The 20498-nt window shown below is 35.2% G+C and overlaps 1 protein-coding gene across 5 annotated transcripts in view; it reads right to left on the bottom strand.

Annotated features, from left to right (window-relative positions):
- Nucleotides 1-936: 936 nt before the first annotated feature.
- LOC140141232 (myophilin-like) overlaps nt 937-20498 on the bottom strand; it is a 31610-nt gene continuing 12048 nt past the window's right edge. The window contains exons 2-5 of one of the 5 annotated variants that reach the window (XM_072163034.1): nt 19396-19520; nt 17800-17866; nt 13895-14032; nt 937-3420 (exon numbers count right to left, since the gene is read on the bottom strand). In XM_072163034.1, coding sequence (XP_072019135.1) covers nt 3226-3420; nt 13895-14032; nt 17800-17866; nt 19396-19520 — 525 coding nt within the window. In that variant the 3' untranslated portion in view covers nt 937-3225. Of the gene's footprint in view, nt 4981-7561; nt 10636-13894; nt 14033-16744; nt 16812-17799; nt 17867-19395; nt 19521-20498 lie in introns of those variants that run through there. The other 4 variants (XM_072163033.1, XM_072163035.1, XM_072163031.1 and 1 more) reach the window with 4 other exon arrangements.

Here is a 20498-nt window from a genome sequence, read left to right on the forward strand (position 1 = left end):
ATTTTTTTTTTTCAAATTGCAAATTATTTACAGATTTTGGTGATTTTTTGGGTCATTTCTAAATTTTTTTAAAAGGGGCCGACCGACCGATCCTACTTGAAAGGTCCGTCCGCCAGTAGAACAGGGTTTCTTTTTTTCGTCGCCTAATGGAATGGAGGCAAAGTGAAATCAGGGGGAAGGAGCCAGGGAAATATCGGCATTTTCTGCACCAAAAGTGGGATATTGGATTATTTTTGGTTCTGAATGGGTCATCGGGTGTAGGGAGCAAATGATTTACCCCACGCCCTCTCCTTTGAGGCAGCCAGTGCCCTAGCCATTCAAGTTAAAGGCCCATTCAATGATTTGCTCATCGGGAGGATCGTAAAAATCATAAAAATTCGGGTTTTGGCACCTTTGTTGATGTCATAGATGTGCTAACATAGCCTCAGCTGAAAGCTGTGTATTACAGACAATAAGACATTTTACACGAAGCTGTACTAGCTACATGTGTTAAAATGGGGCTTCAACTTTGTCTATATTGCTGTTTTCTTTGCAAAATTTTTCATTTCCGACCTGATGACATTTTGAATGACTTATCCTTCACTTTTAGGCAATTAATAAACAATTAAGATTGTTTACACTTACGCTGGTATCACTGAATGGGCCTTGTAGGATTATGCTGTGTCAGAATGGTTGGTACCCCTTAATTTCTGATCTTATAACCACATCGTATAAAACTGATATTCCGGTCATATAAAACAGATCCAATGTTGGAAAAAGCAAACTTTCCAATAAACATTAAAACTGATGAGTACCAATCATTTTGATACACCCTGTATATTTATGCTATATGTTTGATATTCTATGACTCTTTATAGCAGCCTGGCTTTCCTTTGTTTAATGTAACACAATAAAATAATTATTCACACATTGAAACAATAAATACATTACACAATATTTAAAACGTACAGTGGTTAGCGCTTTTATTAAATTAAGAAGCATACATAATCTTATAAAACATTTATAGGGTGGATTGAAAGTGAAATTTAGAAAGAATAATCATAATAAACATTAAATGTTATTTAAAGGGTTCTGTGATGGATGAAGTTCACATTGGACAGTTTGTAACCACCTGATTAAACTTTATTAGTAGATACTACAACACAGTTTTGTGTTTATCCGGCGTTTCAATTATTTGTATTTCCTCAAGAAATTGATAAAACATTGAATGATTCCTCGTCATATGATTTGTGCTATACTAACGATGACAGCCATAAAATAGAACAAAAAGTAATAAAATGGCACCAAAAGCATGTTCGGAAACAAGAAACAGTAAGGGAGGCATTTAGCACAAATTGTAAAATCAGAGTATCTATTACACGTGACATTTGGAAGTGTTTGGGATGGAATTCTGATCAACTTAAATTTGGACAGTTTTTTTCTCTATTTAAATTAAGGTAAAGACAGTTCATTTTAACCAAATTTGTATGCTTACAAACTTAAGCCGACATAGGTATACATATGCATATAAATCTAGGCCTATTTATTGCTTTGATATGTTGTAAAATATCAAAAAACATTTCGGCTTCATCTCGCTCATCGGTTTCTGAAGCTGCGTCTACAATTCTACATTAATAATTTGCTATCCATCAACGCAACATCGGCGCAACCTCAATAATAACAACAACTATAATTCAAAAGGAATTAAAACTACAGCGATATATCTTGGTTTACTCGTTGATGATGAAAACACGACTTCTTTTTCCATGTTTTAGGCATTACATTACATCGAACTATATAGCAAAAACTGCTATTATAATAGTTTTAATTTCTTTTTAATTGCAGCTTTTATGCATTACATTTACACAAAAAATATGTTCTCTGTTGTTTGATCTATGTCCATATATTCAGCATATTTATATAATCATTATATCCATGCAGTAATACACATTTAATTCTAAGCTACTAAATGGACATTAAATACGATGATGAAACTTTATAGTATGTAGTGACTTATATACCACTGCGGTATTGTAGTATAAACGGATTCTATAGGATTATTTTATGTTCAATTTTGAATGTAGAAAGTTCTGTAATCTACTTATGTTCTAGTCATTCTATATTGCCATAAAAAGACAACGTCCATGACACTCAAAGAGGCGATACAGTAATTTTATGACAAAAGACAAAATAATTATTTTGCTGATGAGCTTCACTGAAACATCTTAATGTTGCGGATTAAGTCTTCATTTATCTTCAAGTCTTCAAGTATGAATGTGTAGCTTTTAAGTTTACTTATTTATAAACTTTATACTAAACAAAATTGTGCAATAAGTTACGCAATCAGTTTCTGATGCCTAAGTGAAACTCAGTTCAATACCAGAAACTTAACTAAAGAACCTTACTTAGACCTCTCGTAAGGGTGTTGTTTTATGTATCGCACGTGTAACGTAAATGGACCATACATAAAACACTGGCCTAACCGAGGACATGTTAAGGTTGCTCAAGTTAGTTCTCTCAAGTTCTTCCACGTGTAGATTAACAGGATGTTTTACATTCTAATAATAAAATGACGGGCCATTGCAGCATAGGGGGTATGGCATGCGTTTTGGGAACATAGGTGCAAGAAATAAAAGAATGACATGATTATGATGTAGATTGTTATCCAAGAATACATGTAGTTTGAAAGCAAAGTAGGAGTGTGATTCATGGCTAATAATATGTTACTCATCAACTTACTGACATCGAAATTTCAACTTTTATTTCCATAAAATAAATTAGCCATGTATTTATGACAATGATCAAAACCGATTAGTAATATTGATTATAAGATCTGAGGTGGTGTTTTAATTTAGATTACCAAATGCTTGGTATTAATATTTAACTGAAAAGAAGTGATTTAAAATGTTAATTTTTCAATTGTCAAGATATGCTGATTAGTATCAAAAACAAGTCCAGTAATTATAAATAATAATAATATTGTTATGATAACACCAAGCAGAAAATGATGTTGTTATTTAAGAATATTTCCGCATGGCTGTTATTGTTGGACTTTCTGTAAATCGATGCCTCAGTAGAGCCAGAACAAGAGTATACAACCAAATGCGAACGTTGATAAGAGTGAAAGTAAACAAACTCTCAATGTATATTGTAACTTGGTATACTATAGGCATAACTTGAGTAATGAAAAAACAAACAAACAATTATATTGATGAATAAAAGTTAGGTTTCGCTTGTTATAGCTTTTCAATCTGTTTTCGTCTGAATTTGGCGACCCAAACCAAAGCTCTGGCCAGACTGTGAAGCACCCTTGTTCGAGCCCATTTGGAGACTATGGATGTGTTTTCCTGCTTGCATCTGCTCTTCAGTAAACTCGCGCTTGTTTGCTTCTGACTGTTTGGGACCGAGTATGGGACCGTCGTAGCTTGGGTCGTTCTGCGCCTAAAGGTTTAAAGGAAGATTGATAACCGAAACGAAAGCAATACAAGAATCAGTTACTAGGTAAACTTTAGGCCATTATTAAAACAACCCATAGACAGAACCAAAGAATTTCATATTTTTGAACTTTTATTATTTTTGAAATCTATATCCGAAAAACAACAAATATTAATTGTTGCTTTAGCGTTTTGTTGTCGATGATTTTATCCAGTTGTTTTTTCTTTAAATGAACAACCGACGTATTTGCCATTCCTTGAAAATAACCTTTTAAACCGTCTCTTTGACTGACATGGCTAATATCACTAGTTGTAGAAATAGTAACACAGCTCAGTGGAAAAGCAGATATTCAAGTTAGGTTGGATATCGGTTTGGATCTAGGTATGACTTTTGATGAACAATCAATGCGTTCAGTCAATGCTTTCGATGTATTGGGCTATTAAATCCATTTAAACTCCACATTCCCTCTGTGGAAGATTTTGGAAATATCTTCCAGGGAGTACGAATTTCAAATGAAATGAATACATTCACCAACTCTATTTAAAAGTCACGCACTCACCCTCTGTGAAAGATTCAGGTTGGATCTCTCTCAGAGAGTGTATGAAATTCAAATGGAGCTGCCTAATGTGTTCATTCCATTTGAAATTCATACTCCCCCTGTGGAAGACATTTCTAAAATCTTCTACAGCGGGAGTGTGAATATTAAACGGAACAGCCCATTTCAAAGACCACCATGCTTTAAAACTTGCATTTAAATAACTTGCATGTTTAAAAGGTGCATGCAATGGTCATATCATGAAAAAATTATGAATAGGGATTTTTATTATGCCTACATGCTGATGCTGATGCATATGCAATTGTTTGGTTCTGCGGTATTGTCATTCAATCATACAAAATAGCAAAATATACTCGGAATGAAAGATCGTTGAAAGTAATGCAGAAGTAGGTATTTAACTTAGTTGTAGTTTGAAACTCAAATGGGTTCACAATGTTCGGTTGGCGCCACACTCACATGAATGAGAATATTTTCAAACAGAAAGTATTACATACAACATCAGTTAGTACAACATGTGATCTGTTATTCGGTAACCACGGTAACGCAAAAATGTAACAGAAAATGGGACCGGTAGGGACAATTAGGAAAGATGTTGAATTAGGTTCTTTCGTCATATAGATATCAACTGAATTGACTTTTTTATAACTGATAAAACAATTTAATTCCTGAAATGTAATTTGTATTGTTATCTTACCCGTGCTGTGATTGGTTAGTTTTGTAACTTGTGATGAAAAATTAGCCAATCAGCGCACAGATTACAGTATTTGCTAGAATTGAGTTATTTTTTTATGGATGAAATAAAGAAGGAAAATGTATAACACTGTAAATGTTAATTTATACAACTCCAGAAATTTTGTTAAAGTGACAATATTTTGTTAAAAATGTGAAGAATTTGTTTAGAAAAGCACTCCTTCTCTAGCTTTCATTTGCTCTTCGCTGAACTCTCGTGGGTTGGCTTCAGAATGTTTGGGTCCGAGAATCGGTCCACTATAGCTTGGGTTGTTTTGTGCCTGTTGCGACAGAAAAGGACATCATTACTACCTGAATCTTGTATCGGCACAATTGGGGATAATATATTAACATTGGATTGCGTTACTTTGCAAAATACATTTCAGACATATCTATACTTACCGATTATTACGTAATCATTGTATAGAGACACCATACATTGCCGCAAATAAGACATAATACACACTGGTTCGGTTCAAATTGATGTTACAGGCTATTCCAGTTGAATTCCATACATCCCCTGTATGACCATAATCTCCCACACAGGTGGTGTAGATTTCAAATGGAGTCACCCATATTTGAAATTATCACTGTGCGAGATTAGCACGATTACGGACAAGTCAAGTCTTCCACAGGGGTGTATGAACTTTAACTGAATAGCATAAGCACAAATACACGGACCCCCCCAAACACACACCCCACCCCGCGCACACACCCCTTCATACCTACACATCCACGTACCGAAAAACATAAACAAAGACAACAGCGATGTTTGTTATAAGTTTCCATAATTTTACCACGTCGTCGCTCATTGTTCTCTAAAAGCTCATTGCTCGTTCTCATGGGCTATGATACATGATTTAATCAGTGACGCTAGTAACGCTTAACGCGCTTTATAACTGTTGAACTATGACAATAAGTCGCGCATTTATTTCTAAAAATCGCCGATGACCTGTTTAATTTGCGCTATTATCACCACTCAAACGGATGCGCGGTTTGTAACCGACGATATTTGAAAAAGTAAACAAAATCCGTGCACACATAGCAGGCATAAAAATGTCCCATCACAGATGTTGATTGTGCAAAGAAAAAAAGCAACACATGTGCATTAACATCTTTCGGAAGCAAATCAGCATTTAATCAACCAGTATTTAGAGAAAACGATGTCTTAACCATGTCTCACACATTTCGTTTTAAAACAGAGTACAATAGCCATAACTTAGCCAAAAGTTGAAAGTCTTCCCATCGGCAAATCACAGCCCACACTTCCTTAGGCTAATCAAGAGTCCGATGAGGAAAGAGCCTCTCGCGTTTACTGTTTCAGACAATTAGCACGTTTTTAGCGGGGTCGCCGTCGGACAAGTTTATAACTGTCAAGCTTGTCAAGCATATTGATGGCTCTGAAAAGAGCCGTTCACTGAAGACTGCCCCTTGTCATCAGAGAACACGCAGACCTCGTTTCTCTGTTGACAAGGAGCAGTCTTCAGTGAACAGCTCATTTCAGAGCCACCAAACCTTTATATTAGCAGATAGGGGAGGTCTGTGTGTTCTCTGTTGACACGGGGCAATCTTCAGTGAACGGCTCTTTTCAGAGCCACCACTTATTTACTTTTCTCTGTTGACAAGGGGCGGTCTTCAGTGAGCCACCAAAACTTAAACATACGCAGATAGGCGAAGTTCTTTTCAGAGCCATCAGTAGGCAAGGGACGGCCTACATGTCTCATACTTCGGTACTTTGTCCTGAAGAAGTCATAGCTACTCCTGACAAAAGCTTGACAGTTCTAAACTTGTCCGATGCGAACCCACTAAAAACGTACTACTAATGTTATGGACTCCAGTCATAAAAGCCTATCCCACAATTTACTGTTTCAGCTTCAGTTGCTTCATTGTCACATATGAAAAGATGTCCATAAAAAGTTACTCGTTGACGTACTTACGCTTAATAAATAACATTGCACAATATTTTATTAAACTTTACGGTGTTTTCTATTATTACAGGTAGTTAATTGCACAGTGTTGCAGAATTCTTCATCCACGTGATGTTTCAATTCTAAAATTCTCAGAAAATTTCAGCCAAAACTTAAAAATCATGCACTTTTTATTATATAACATAAAACAAAGTATCAGACACTGTAAGGACACTTTAGAAGGGCATTATAAATAAGCAAGATTTATTTTTAACTAAACACATAGCATTGACTAACATTGAGCAAAGTACAAACACATGATTGGTACAAGACTAGACAGCCACAAAACCTCTTCAAAAATTATTCCAACAATTATTATATTGCTCATAACTTTGCGATTTCTTACAAAACGCTAACTTCTACAGTGAACGTTAACTTCAACGCCTAATTAAATAAATTAAAAATCACTCTACTGTGGCTGGTTTTCAATTGATCTAGTAGTTAGATAAGTGGCGGTTCTAAAACACAATGCAATTCGCTCATTCCGTCAGATTGGATTATTCATTGTGTTTTAGAACCGCAATTTATCTAACTACTAGATCAATTGAAAATCGGTCACAACAGAGTGACTTCTAATTTATTTAACTGGCGTTGAAGTTGGCGTTGGCATTGAGGAATAGTAAATTTCTGAAATACCTAAGAGTGACATTAGCAATTGAACGTCCTCGGTATCTAGACCACAGAGGTTTCGCGATATGTCAAGTCAGATTTCATAATTATTTTTCCTTAATCTTACAGGCTTAGATATATTGCCAATCTGGGAACTTCCACATTAAATACACATCTAGTTTTGAAGTAATTTTGGAAGTAAAGTTTTGTTGAACAACAACAGAAGTTGTAGTAAAATAAATATTGTACGTGTTCGTTTTCCAAAGGTTCTCTACAATTATTCAAAGAGTTCAATGTACTTAAGAAATGAACATGTCTTCTGCATTCTTAATTATCCGTAGTTAACCTAACTGAATAATTAATACAAGAATCCATAAATTACAGAGTCTCTTATTTTGTTTTCAAAACCATGAGACTAGTTGACTACTTAAGCTTATACTAACAGAGTGAATATCTATTAGGAGAGCCAAATACATTGATGATATTTTCACATATGCATATCTAGCGACTACACAAATACATTTTGTCAAGCTAACACAATTTGCTAGTTCTTTTAATCAATAATATTACAGTTTATTACTTAATATTCCTCTTTCAAGACAGACATTGGTTTTCAAGCTTCTGCAAAAATATCTTCGCACGGGTAACAATTAATCTAATAACCACACTAATATTTCATATTCTTTCATATTTATCATAAATTATACATTATTTTCTCTTTGTTATATTTATATACGGTAAAATTGTGGTTTATACTAAAGACATAAGCACAAGCATGACGAAACAACCGTGCATATTACAGAGAATAACGCATCCAAATAGTAGCAAATTTAGACCACTACGTTATATGTGCCTTAAAAATTATGTCACATTTCACCGCCTCTTTAAGCGAAATCGATGGTAATACCGACAGTGCCTGTAGTGTAGCATACCCCCTATAGTAAGACTGTCAACATTTTGAATACCACATATTCTTGGTACATGGCTGCCAAAGGTTATCTTGTGTAACTCATTGACACATCCAGGTCAGCTACCTCTGGCTATATGACAACATATTGATCACCGCATTAAATGGGGGTACTCAAATTGTGAGGTGAAAATGCACAATTTTTGATGGCCGATGTAACGTAGTGAGATAAATAATACTTGTGTCATGCTATGACTTGCAGAAGTCATCCAATTTACAAGTGCACTTTTCATTTGTTTTGAAACCGATCTTAGGAGTACGTCTTACAGAACGTTCATTCAGACATCATGCAATTTGCAAATGCTATTTGTGTTGATGCTAAAATACAATGACCATGTCACATTTCATTGACATTATTTTACAAAAATACTAGATTAAAAATGCTGATGCAACGTTTTCGTTTGATTCAGACGCCGTTCATCCATGTTCCAGGGTTTCTTAACCCCGTGAGAACTACCTGCCTATTGGTCAAAAAGGAGTTTTTATTATCAATTAGACCAATCAGCAACATTGTTAGAATAATTTCACCACGCCAAAAAATTGGGGTGAATTATTTGCAAAACTCCATTCTGATTGGTGATTGAAATGAAGATATCATGATATTGACCAATCAGAGGCAATGTTAGATCGGCAGGTAGTGCTCAGGGGGTTTATTAATGACTTCTTTCTTTTCTATAAGCGATCAGAGCAGTAATATTGCATTTGGTAAACCAGGTGCTTAGTCAGAGCGCCTTGGCCAAACAAAAATCGGAAAGGGAAGAAGAAATGTGAAAAAAGGAGAGGAGGTCGAAAATCTTCTCCATGGTGGAGCAATGAGGGTGGCCAGCAATAAACTAATAATAGTCAACTTACCGTACTGTCGACCTCGTTGACTAAGAATTAATGAGAACACGTATAACACGACCGAATGTTCCCAACTCTTTTCGATAAGGACGGTACAGTAATCATGAAGTGTTAAATAGATGAAATGCTGATCAAAGAAAACATTGCACAGATAGGAGTCGTAACATGCAGAAAATTCACGAGCATCATGCAATAAGCTTTTGTTTAATACTAATAATTATAGTAATCTGTTTTTGTAATGCTCGTGCTTGTATTTTCATAATATTTGTAATACGTCTGACACCTAAAAAACACAAAGGAATATAATGATTTTGCACATTTAATGACAGCTTTGTTTGAAATACAATGAATATATATAAATTTAGAATTTAAGACCTTTTAAGACTTTTTACCGGCATTACATGTTCTATTTCTGCCACATTTGAAAAACAAATGTCGTTTATCATTAATTTTTATTAGTAGTTACAACAGACCAGCGCCCCCTTTTAGGGGATGTCGTGTCATGACCTTTGACGGGATGTCGTGTCATGACCTTTGACACGTCAACTATTTGTCTCGGCAGCGTTTATGCATTTTCATTGCTAAAACACCCTTGTATGTGCAAGCAATTTATGATGCAATTCAAGTAGGTGTAAACCATTATAATTGCACATTGACATGATAAGATTCATTTTGTTTACAAAAATAATGTAGCAGAGGAAAGTAACTTGCAAATGCCGGTAAAAAGTCATAGTAACAACATCTAAATATGCAAACAATGTGAAGAAATTCAAAAAACATACAGTGCAATCAGGCAAAACGTAGGATGCTTGGTGCAAAGAATTTGTGCCGTAATTTGAGCAAGTACATGCACAGAAAGATCATCTATGGGAAAAGGTGTTTGGTATGTGCAGTTTGGAAGAATATATATAGTAGGCTCTGATGATATAATGTTGTTGATTGGAGTTATGTGATATGTCATAATGTATATTTGTTAAGGAAAGGTTCTTTATCATTTCATTAACACCGTTCATGTCATTAAGTGGATGCACAAAATTCAGTGTCCAACCAGCTTTTAAATATTATAAATATACAGTACTTGTGCTCCTAGTCATTTTGATTATCAACTTATGTATAAATGTCGCTGACTGAATCGTCACTCTACTACATAAATGACGATATTATCATGTTGTAGGAACGACAGAATTGTCCAACTTAGGATATACAGGAAAATGATTCTAAAAGCAGGATTGTCTTGACTCCTTTTGCTCAAGTAAGAGCCTATTACAAGATAACACGTGTCTTCTTCCAATGTATTGTTTGTCCATGTTAACGTAATATCACGTGTTAAATTTTCAGAATGAGGGAAGCTGGCCCTCATCGGTTTCCGTAATAATTTGTCGGCCGACACCAAAGTTTTGTCCTGCCTGTGACGCGCCTTTATTAGAACCCATTTGCAAGGAGTGGATATATTTTCCAGCTTCCAACTGTTCTTCAGAAAATTCGCGTTTGTTCTCGGTTGCTTGTTTTGGGCCAAGAAGGGGCCCATTGTAGCTCGGGTTCATTTGAGCCTAAACATGAATATTAATAAAGACAGAAAAAAATAATAGAATTAGCAGACTGAAAAATAAATACCTAAAGGAGGAAGAATTATCAGTGGTCACTATTGTCCGAACACGCTGGTTTGCTTTGAACTATTATTCCATTATTGTACGTTTAGCCGTTGCAAAATACCATTTTCGCACCTCTTTATGTTTATTCCTAACAAATTTATGTTATAGGCCTACGCTTATTGTCTTTTTTGCTGGTTGGACGATAGCAAACAGGGTTGTAGGTAGAAGCATTCTCCAATCGGGTTGAAATATGAGTAAACACAAAAAGGTTCTGTGATTCAAAATGCCCCCACCCCAGTTTTCGATTTTATTAAACAGACTATCTCGTCTGAACTACATCATTGGTCCACTTTTTATAGTTTTCTTTTCTTATAATTGACCCCTTCACGACATTAATGGCGTAATCTATACAATCGTCCTCGCTTTCAGTTTTCCGCTTCGCTAATTCCGGCCTGATTGGAGTTAGCCGAACCAAACGCCATCAACGGCGGAAAGAGGCCAATTATAAGAAACCTATAAAAAGGTCAGTAATTTTATTTAAAGTGGATCTAATGTAACACATGGCAATGATGTTCAAAATCAATGAAAATTAATGGGTACTAAATATTTTTAAAGATATAATATTTTGGTCTAAAACTCACACAAAATTTTTACAAATTTATGTTCGATTTTTTTGTTTCTTTATTCGTTTAATTTTGTTTCTTGAACCAAATAAAACTGACATTACAGTACCTTTTTGTTTTCTCTTTATTCAAAATTTGGAAGCATGCAACATCCAATCCAAGCGATTTAAACGCACATTATAGTCATGCAACACCGTGGTTCAGACAATAGTTACCATATGAAATATCGTGCCAAATTAGATTTGTTTTTCATAAATTAGTATAATATATATTTTTTTCATTTCATTTTCTTTCATGTTTTTGCAAATTGCGCCAAGAAATTTCATACTCTTTTCATATGAAGATTAATACAATCCTCTTTAAGCCCGAGGTGTAGAGACTCATTCCATTAACCCAATAGAGGGCGTACCACATGGTTATAAACATGGGACGTTCGGGTTATTCTGCCCAATTGAGTACAGCATCCCTCGTTTAGAAAATAACAACATTGCTTATTCCGATATTGGCTGATTTAGGCTCAACTGCTAAAGTTGTCATATCAAAAAAAGATATGAGATAATTATAGGACCATATTCAAAACTATACGAGACTGTACCGGTCTTTCAGGGCTTATAAACAGAAAGATCTTGGGTACTTGGTTTTATTGGCACAGTTTGCAAATTAATGAGTTCAACTTTAAGTTTGTGCAAGTTATTTTGAAACATCAACTGTTTTGTCAGATAATTATATTCATATTTTATTTGTTAAAACCATCGATTTTTGCAACAATTGACACAACAATTCACAGTGGCATTTTTAACATAATCAGTTGATATTTCGTACAAAAATTTGACAAACCAGAAAAAACATTTTCCTTGATTTACCCTAATAGAGGCGGGTGTGAAAATGCGGTTCACATCTATTATAGCCCTCATCTGTTTTGCTTCAATTAAATTCGAATTTTTCTTTATATTTTGGTAATATTACATTAAAAAAAAATATTATTACTGTTTTTGAACATTCCTTTTTTAATTGCCAATTTACTGGAAAAGAGGCTTCCAAACAGTTTGTTCAAGTCATCATGACTTTGCCATGTGTGCGTTAATCCCGGTGTGTGAAATAACATTAAAAAAAAGATATATCTAGCTCTGAAATCTATAAAGAAGACTTAATTGAACAACCAAATTAAGTAGATTGATCGCCTTGTAAATAAAATGTATATATGAAATACAGGATTGAAGCAAAAGACAGTTCTTGAGGTTGGAACCATCATTTTAAAATAATTGCGAAGTAATTATCCGACATATGCTTCGTGCAGTAGCAACATCATCATGCCAAACAGACATAAAGGTGCAAACTGTTTCTTGACTTTCAGTCCGATAATGATAATGCTCTCGTTGTTTCGTATACAACTCAGTTAAAATAAAAAAAAATCTAGTGAAGCTCATGCCGTTATTAAATTTAAAAGATTATTAAATACAAAACGGATTTATATACACCGGAAACAATAATAAAATTATGCGAAAAGCACGCCCTTGCTGGCAGCAAGCTGCTCATCAGAAAACTCTCGAACATTTTCATGGGATTGTTTTGGCCCAAGGATTGGACCGTTGTAACTCGGGTTTTCCTGTGCCTGTATACGTGGCAGGTAGAGAGAGAAAACAGGGAAACAACATTGTCATAATCTTCAAGAAGGATCATAGGCTCTACCTATGTGTATATTGTATGTGGCTGTTGTAGCGGAATGATTGCTCTATAAAGTGTAACATATAAGTGTTTAATGTATGCATCATTTGTGAAAGAAAAGAAAAAGCAGGAAGCGTGGATAACAAAGCAAATAGGGGAAATGCAAAAAGCTCATGAAAGAAGTGAACATATAAAAATCTGACCATAGTTTTAAAAGAGAAGTGTGTGCAGTTGAAAGAATGTGCGGTTAGCAAAAAACTGAGCAAAATAAGTTCTGATGCTTCGTTCAAAAGAAAATAGATGCAACCAACGAAACAAAAATGCCATTCCGATTTTGTGGTTCACGCGCACCTCCGGCGCACACCTACCTTAATTCTGTTAGTACGCCGTATGCGTGATTTTTGACAGACATAGATTTTGCTTTACATGTTCAGTAGCTAGACATTTTTTAGATTTGTATACATTCTTAAGAAATACGTGACATGTGGCCGCTCAAGATGGAATGTTTCCGCGTCCCGTCAATTTGATCATAATTTTAGTCACGAATAAAACAAGCAAAGCGCCGTATATATAATATCCCATCTTATGAGATTCTACCGGTGTCATCTGAAACTTGACTAACAAATATACGGTAAGCACATTTCACCGTCTTGCACTGGAAACAAGATATTTATCATTTCATACTTAACTTGTGATTCCCGCGTAGTGACAAACCACATTATTACTATAAATTATCCTGTTCTATAATAAAGACTCTAGAGGGCGATGTTTATCGATTATTTTTGCCTCAATCGCTCCTCGCGTTCATCGTACCGTTTATGGTTTATGGGTTATAATAGGAACGGTTTATAGTAATCCTGTGTTCGTCGCTATGCGGTATTAATCACAACATTATCCCTTCAAGTTAATGATCCCTGCCTTATGCTTACCCTTCTGCCGAGAGCAACTATGCACTGTGTGAATTGTGGGACATTCTTGGCTTCGAAAAGGTCGTTGACACCGAAGACCTCCTGCTCTTTCAGACCATATGCTTTGCAGGCTTCAATGAAGTTCTCAATGTTCACCCTCTGTTGGTACAGCAATGAAGACATTGTAATAGAACACCGTTAATTACGTAATGAATAATATCTTTAACAGGTGGGATCGTTATACAATCAAGGGGTTACTTAAGCTTGGTTTATGTACGGGTGCCGCTGAGAGTTTGAATGTGGACCCATCCATATATCAATTTTCCCAGAAATTTGGTTCATCGCTAAACCAAAGGTACACATTTTCAGCCAAATTTAATACAAATTGTATGATATTTACCAATTTCGCCCAAATATTTGATGAATAAACTTGAGAACATCTTTAAAAAATGACCCACCCCGTACAATCTTATTGCCTATTGTCGAAATCAACAAAAAGTGTTACTTTCTGTGAACAGTTTCATCTGTAGCTGATTATATTGAACTCTACGTTAATTTGTTGCGAAAGTTAAGTAATAGATATCCAAGAATATTGTTTAAAATATTAGTGCCTCATTTAACACACACGACAACTACACCGTTAAAACAATGAGTAATACATCCGCTGGGTAAAACATTTATCCAACATTGGGTAAAAAATACTCAACTTGTGTAAAAAAGTGTCATTTTACCTAATCGCTGGGCACCGGGTAAACAACCCACATACGGTAGGTTGGGTAGGTAATTTTTTACCCGATGTTATTAAAATAAATGTGAATTTAAGTAATGTATGTTAAATTTACCCAATGTTTAGTAAAATGTTTCATTCAATGGATATTTTACAGTGTTCTAACAGTGTAAAGTGTTAGCATTATCAAATTGACACTTCATTAACACTGGTATCTCCTCACAAACAATCTGTTAGTAAACAATCTCCATTGCAATTGTTTACATGTTACCTACAAATTGTGAATGTCTCCCACGTTTAACAATTAGGTTTATTTACTGTTTTTGTCTTTAGAGCAAACAAGGAAATGATGATAATTAAACAAAACTTAGCATGGGTAATTTTATACGACAAACATAATTTTTCCTGACTCTGAAAATTTTTCCCCCGGGACCTGCAGTAACCCCCCCCCCCCCCCCGATGCTCTGTTTACTGAAAAATAATCTGAACCACTTATTGCTCTAAAACTGCACCCCTTATTCCAGTTAGTCGAGCATCCGGTCCAGGGCATCCGGTAAGTCAAAGGTCATAAGCTCAAACAAACTGATTGGTTATAGTTTTAATTGTAATGTTACATATTGCGGTGAGGTATTAATTTATTTTTTTATGTTAATTTGTTTATAGCTTCGAATTACTTTTACTCGGTTTTAAGAAATAATAATAATAATGATGATGATGATGATGATGATGATGATGATGATGATGATGATGATGATGATGATGATAATGATGATAATAATTGTTAACGACAAAGCAGCTATTAGACAAAAATGTTACTCTTTTTCATATAAATAAGTCAGGTACCACATTTAGTTTGGTCCAATAGCCCCGCTAGTACCGATGCGGCGGGCGATAAGAGTGCCGATGTGTTGGCTCGTTCTAGCGTACCCTGAATCCGGGCCCTGAACATCTGCACAGTGCTATCGTATTTTAGTTAGGAATTCAGTCATGTTTCACCGTTGTTCATCACCGTCTGCGTGGTTTACTACGTAAACTACGCAGACGCGAGTTAAGTACAAGTTAACAATGGTAGTACTATGCAAATGCTCATTATAACCTTCAATATTATCTCCAAGGTATTGTAGAAAGAGCCACTGATCGGTACCGGTAGCGCTATTAAAGAGTCATCACATGTCAGGGCACCGGTAGCGCTATTAAGTTTTAAAAGATATACGGTACTGTGTTTCACACTCAACATAGCATATATACAGAACAGCACACAAAAATTAAACGCACATTTGCTATTCATAATGCTACCATACTTAAACTCACATGATACGGTTAGAGTGGCACACGTTAATAGACACAAACAGCAAATATAATAACAGAACATCTTTTAAAAGAAGTTTCCGGCAATCACAACATTGTGCATTATACGTTAGAAAAATAATCATCAAGCACGAATCACGTGTTATTATTAAAACAAACTCATATTGACCTTAACAAGAAATAAAAACAGCCGTCTCTCACCACGTGATATTCAAATTTCCCGGATACCGAAATTGCCTGTGGCAATGAAGCGTGACAACAATTGAGCACAAATAACCATGACGTCATTGCCCTAGACAATTTCGGCTCGTGAATTTTGAATATCGCGTGTTGAGAGCCGGCTCTTTTTTTTAATTTTATGGTTAAAGCATAATGTTGTGATTGCCGGAGACTTCCTTTAATCTTGAATGCTATGAAATATAAAAAAACGTCTAGTGGCAGTTTAGAGTGGATTAAGAATTGTCTTTCTCTTGATCGGTCTAACGGCTGACAGGAAAATTGTTCACTTGATTTGTCGAGAGTGATCAGTGGCATTCTTTTCTTTGATGTATGGTTCTCTCTTTTATTTCAATAGGATATTTAACTCCACATAAACATTCAAGATTAATTTATAGAGGGGATGGTTTGAATTGAATCCTGGGTCTAAGATTAGGATTTGTTCAGTTCATGGTGACCTATAACCTCAAGCCTCAAGGTCTAGTTATAAGTAGAGTCATCTGAAAGGACCAGTAAATAATTAACAGAGTGATGCACATGCGCAGAACAAGTTAAAAAGGATCGTAAAAGTTCGATTCCAAATGGGTAAATTTTCGATGCTGTTGCCATGGCAACTGTACCTGTTTGAATGGCATGTTACTGGTTTCAATCTTGGGTACGCCTCCTGGATGTAGCGCGTTGATCAATCTAAAGGATTGATTACATAAAGTATGCACTTTGAGACACATCTAAACACACACTATAAGTACACTACACTATTTCACCTTGAACCTGTTGTATCAAACACAAAGGAAATCATGTTTCACAAATCGAAGACGATCGAGCTTTTACATTGTATTTACAAACATGATATTCCTTTGTATCTGGAACGAGATATGTGGCATGGTGCTCAATACCTTCATGTGTACACAATCACACAATTCATCATGTTTATTTCCTTTTTCAAGGACATGACATTTCTTTTCTTCTGTGTTTTTGTAACAGTAAATTAGCTGTTTGCTGATGTGGTTGAAAATCAGTGGCCACGTCTATGTTGAGGCATCAAAGTGTGCCATCATATCTCGTTACTTTGGTTCTAAGGCTGATAATGGCACCTAAACATATAAACCGCATTGCAGAGGACACACTTTACCTTGAGAAATCAACTCAAAATATGTTCGCCCAAAACATTTTTAACAACACGTTCTAAAACAAACCGACACATGTGATCCGTTATCATAAATGATACGGAGATATATTGTTTGATTTTGTATATTTTTGAATGCTATCACGACTTAGCCAATTCCAGTAAATATCTACTGACAATGACAGTTTAATTAGTTGTAGGCTTCTGACGTTTTCAGTGGCTGGTGACTCGCAATCTATACAGAAACAAGACGGTGGGTCACCAATCACTGATATCGTCAGTACAATAGAACTGTTCAAACTGTCACGACAGTGTCAATGTTCTGGATAAGATTATCAAAACGAATTACGATTTTGACACGTTGAGCTAATAACGCGAAATAAAATTGTAATGCATCGTATTTTTAGTTCAATACTCGCACGCGCCAAGCTTTAACATTTTGACGTCAATCTCTTGTAAGTGAGATGTAAAATGTTGTGGACAAACAAAATGAAGTCGTTTTATCACGATAATAGTGTCCTCTGTCACTATCAACCTGATGTCACTTACCATTTTGAAAGGCATATTACTTGTTTCTACTTTCTTAATAGCACCTGGCATCAGTGCATTTATCATTCTGCTCATTCAAATAAACATTTATAAAGGAAATAAAATAAACAAAATATTGTGTGAGAAACAAAAATACATATAATGAAATTTGTAACTGAAAACAAATATAAACAAAGAATGAATTTCAAAAGAAGACACACGACAAATCAAAAATAATATCTTTAAATTTTAAATTAGAATTTATCATGTTGTTGGATGAAATTATGCGAGTAATTTCAAAAGGATTACGTATCGTTTCTCACTTTTTCCAAACAAGCAAGTCGTTTATTACGCACTACTTTTCATGATTTTGTCATAGTATCGTTAAAAATTATTGTATGTTTTGATAAAACTATATTAAGTAGAATATAATCAAACCGAAGATTAAATAAACGCAAAATATAGAAAACAAATTATAGCCATAATGTACGATTGCCGTCAATTTTTTTTGTCTTACTTCTTTACCCAAAATGCTGCAATAATAGTAGTAATAACTGGCGAAAAAGAGTAAGCTTATTTAAGCTTACCCTTTATTTATAGGGTAAGCCTTTATTTAAGCTTAAATAACATGGTATAGGGAAAGAAATCCCACTGGCTATTTTGGTCGTTTAACATGGAGTTCTATGGCGAACATCAAGTCATAATTATGACTTTATGTCAAAATTGCTCTGTTGACCTGCTAACACAACCAATTTGGCCGATTCCATTTAGGTGTAAGTTGAGACATGTGTATACATTACAAAGGTGTCAGGTTTGAAAAAAAAAATCACTAATTTAATATTATAAGATCAGGCATTTACTGGTTGCTTGTATCATAAAAGTTGCGATTTGCAAAAATCTTATTTTCTTAAATATTTCTGTTACCTGTTCTAAAACATTTAGTGTAGGGGCAAACTTGCTTTGCTCCCCTGGTTAGCAGAAGCTTGGTACTAAATAATACAATCTTCGATGACTCGGAACCAACAACAAAAAGTGACACAAATCATCACAAATCCAAGGATACACTTTAGCTGAAACGTATCTTGATGATGTTTATTATCTTCACTTGCTATTCTTCTTCTTGTTCTTGTCACAAATACTAATTATGTTGGTTCAGGTAAAGATTAATTGTGTCTTTACCGAGAGCTTCTACACTACAATACATCAAAAACCAAGATGACAGCCTCCAGTGCCAAATTCGGCACCAAATTACATGTGATTGATGGGCTGCAGGCTATGTTTAGCTTACTTCAAGGGCGCTCATCACATAAACAAACATGCCATAGGAATGCAATGATTAAGGATGCACAACACTTAAACAAACTTTGATTTTGGTAAATGGCATCAACATTTAGCTAATCAAGACTACAGACAAAAGAATGATTATTAAAAATTAACTTGGTTTGAAAGTTTTTGATTGAATAATACACATTTTCATCTCCATCAAGCTTCAAGAATCAAGGTACTTGTGCTTCAAAGCGTGGAATTGTTTTAAAAAACCAAATCTTGTGCTTCAATTGAAATGGTCATATTCTTTGCAATACACCTCTAAAGCAAAATACTTATTATTTTACGTACTTGCAAATAACTACACCGTTCTTCAGGTCATCTTCGAATTTTGCGCTGGTTACTTTTTCACCTGTGAGATGTTCAATGAATTGCCTGCACCTGTCTTCTACTTCTGGGTCTCTCTTGCCTTCAATCTGAAAGAGGACAATTTAAAAAAAATAGATTACTTATAATGAAAGACAAAGATAAAGACAATTTATCGCGTCTGACGTCACCTGTCAATCAAACTCGAGCACGGTTTGTTTACAAGTGTCGTGATGATGACTTGCTGAACGCGGATTTATAACCGGGCGCCTTATTGTTGATTTTGCACCTTTCGACATGCAAACCAGCTCAAAAGTTAGGGCTTTATAGTAAGAAACTTTCTTTGGTGAAGGCACCATGTCCACAATGCCTAGCAAAGCTGATTTTTGCCTTGTAAAAGTACGTAATTTTTCGCCATTTGCTGCTATTCCTTTTCTCCGATCAGCACCAGATAGATCTACGCGCTGATTAACCTGTGTAAACCAATCAAGGATCGTAATTGACAGTGACATCAGACGCGATAAATTGCATTTATCTCTGTCTTTAATTATAGAATGTGCAACTTATTAGGTGATTATGTCAGTAGCATTTTGAGAGGAGTTCCTTTGGGCTATTCCATTTAATATCCACACTCCCCGTGTGGAAGATTTTGGAAATATCATCTGCAGGGGGAGTATATATCTCAAATGGAATTAGCATATTAGAGAGCTCCAATTTCATACACCCTCTGGAAAAGATTCAACCTGAATTTTCCATAGAGGGAGGGTGAGTCTCAAATGGAGCTGCCTAATGTGCTCATTCTATTTGAAATTCATACCCCTTGTGGCAGATATTTCCAACATCTTCCACAGTGGGAGTGTTGATTTTAAATGCAATAGCGCATTTCCACAATGTTTGTGGGTGTTTTGATTAGATGAAATGGAGTATAGTCGGCGATTATGGGAACTTGAAAGTAAGAATGTTGCGTAGGTTTATTAGAATATGCAATTTATTGCGTGACTGCATATGTCAGTAATATTTGAGAGGAATCCACATACTTTTGTAGGTGTTCTGATTAGGTCAAACGTAGGACAGATGTCTTAGAATAT

The sequence above is a fragment of the Amphiura filiformis genome, chromosome 19 (assembly GCF_039555335.1).
Source record: "Amphiura filiformis chromosome 19, Afil_fr2py, whole genome shotgun sequence".
NCBI lineage: Eukaryota > Metazoa > Echinodermata > Ophiuroidea > Amphilepidida > Amphiuridae > Amphiura > Amphiura filiformis.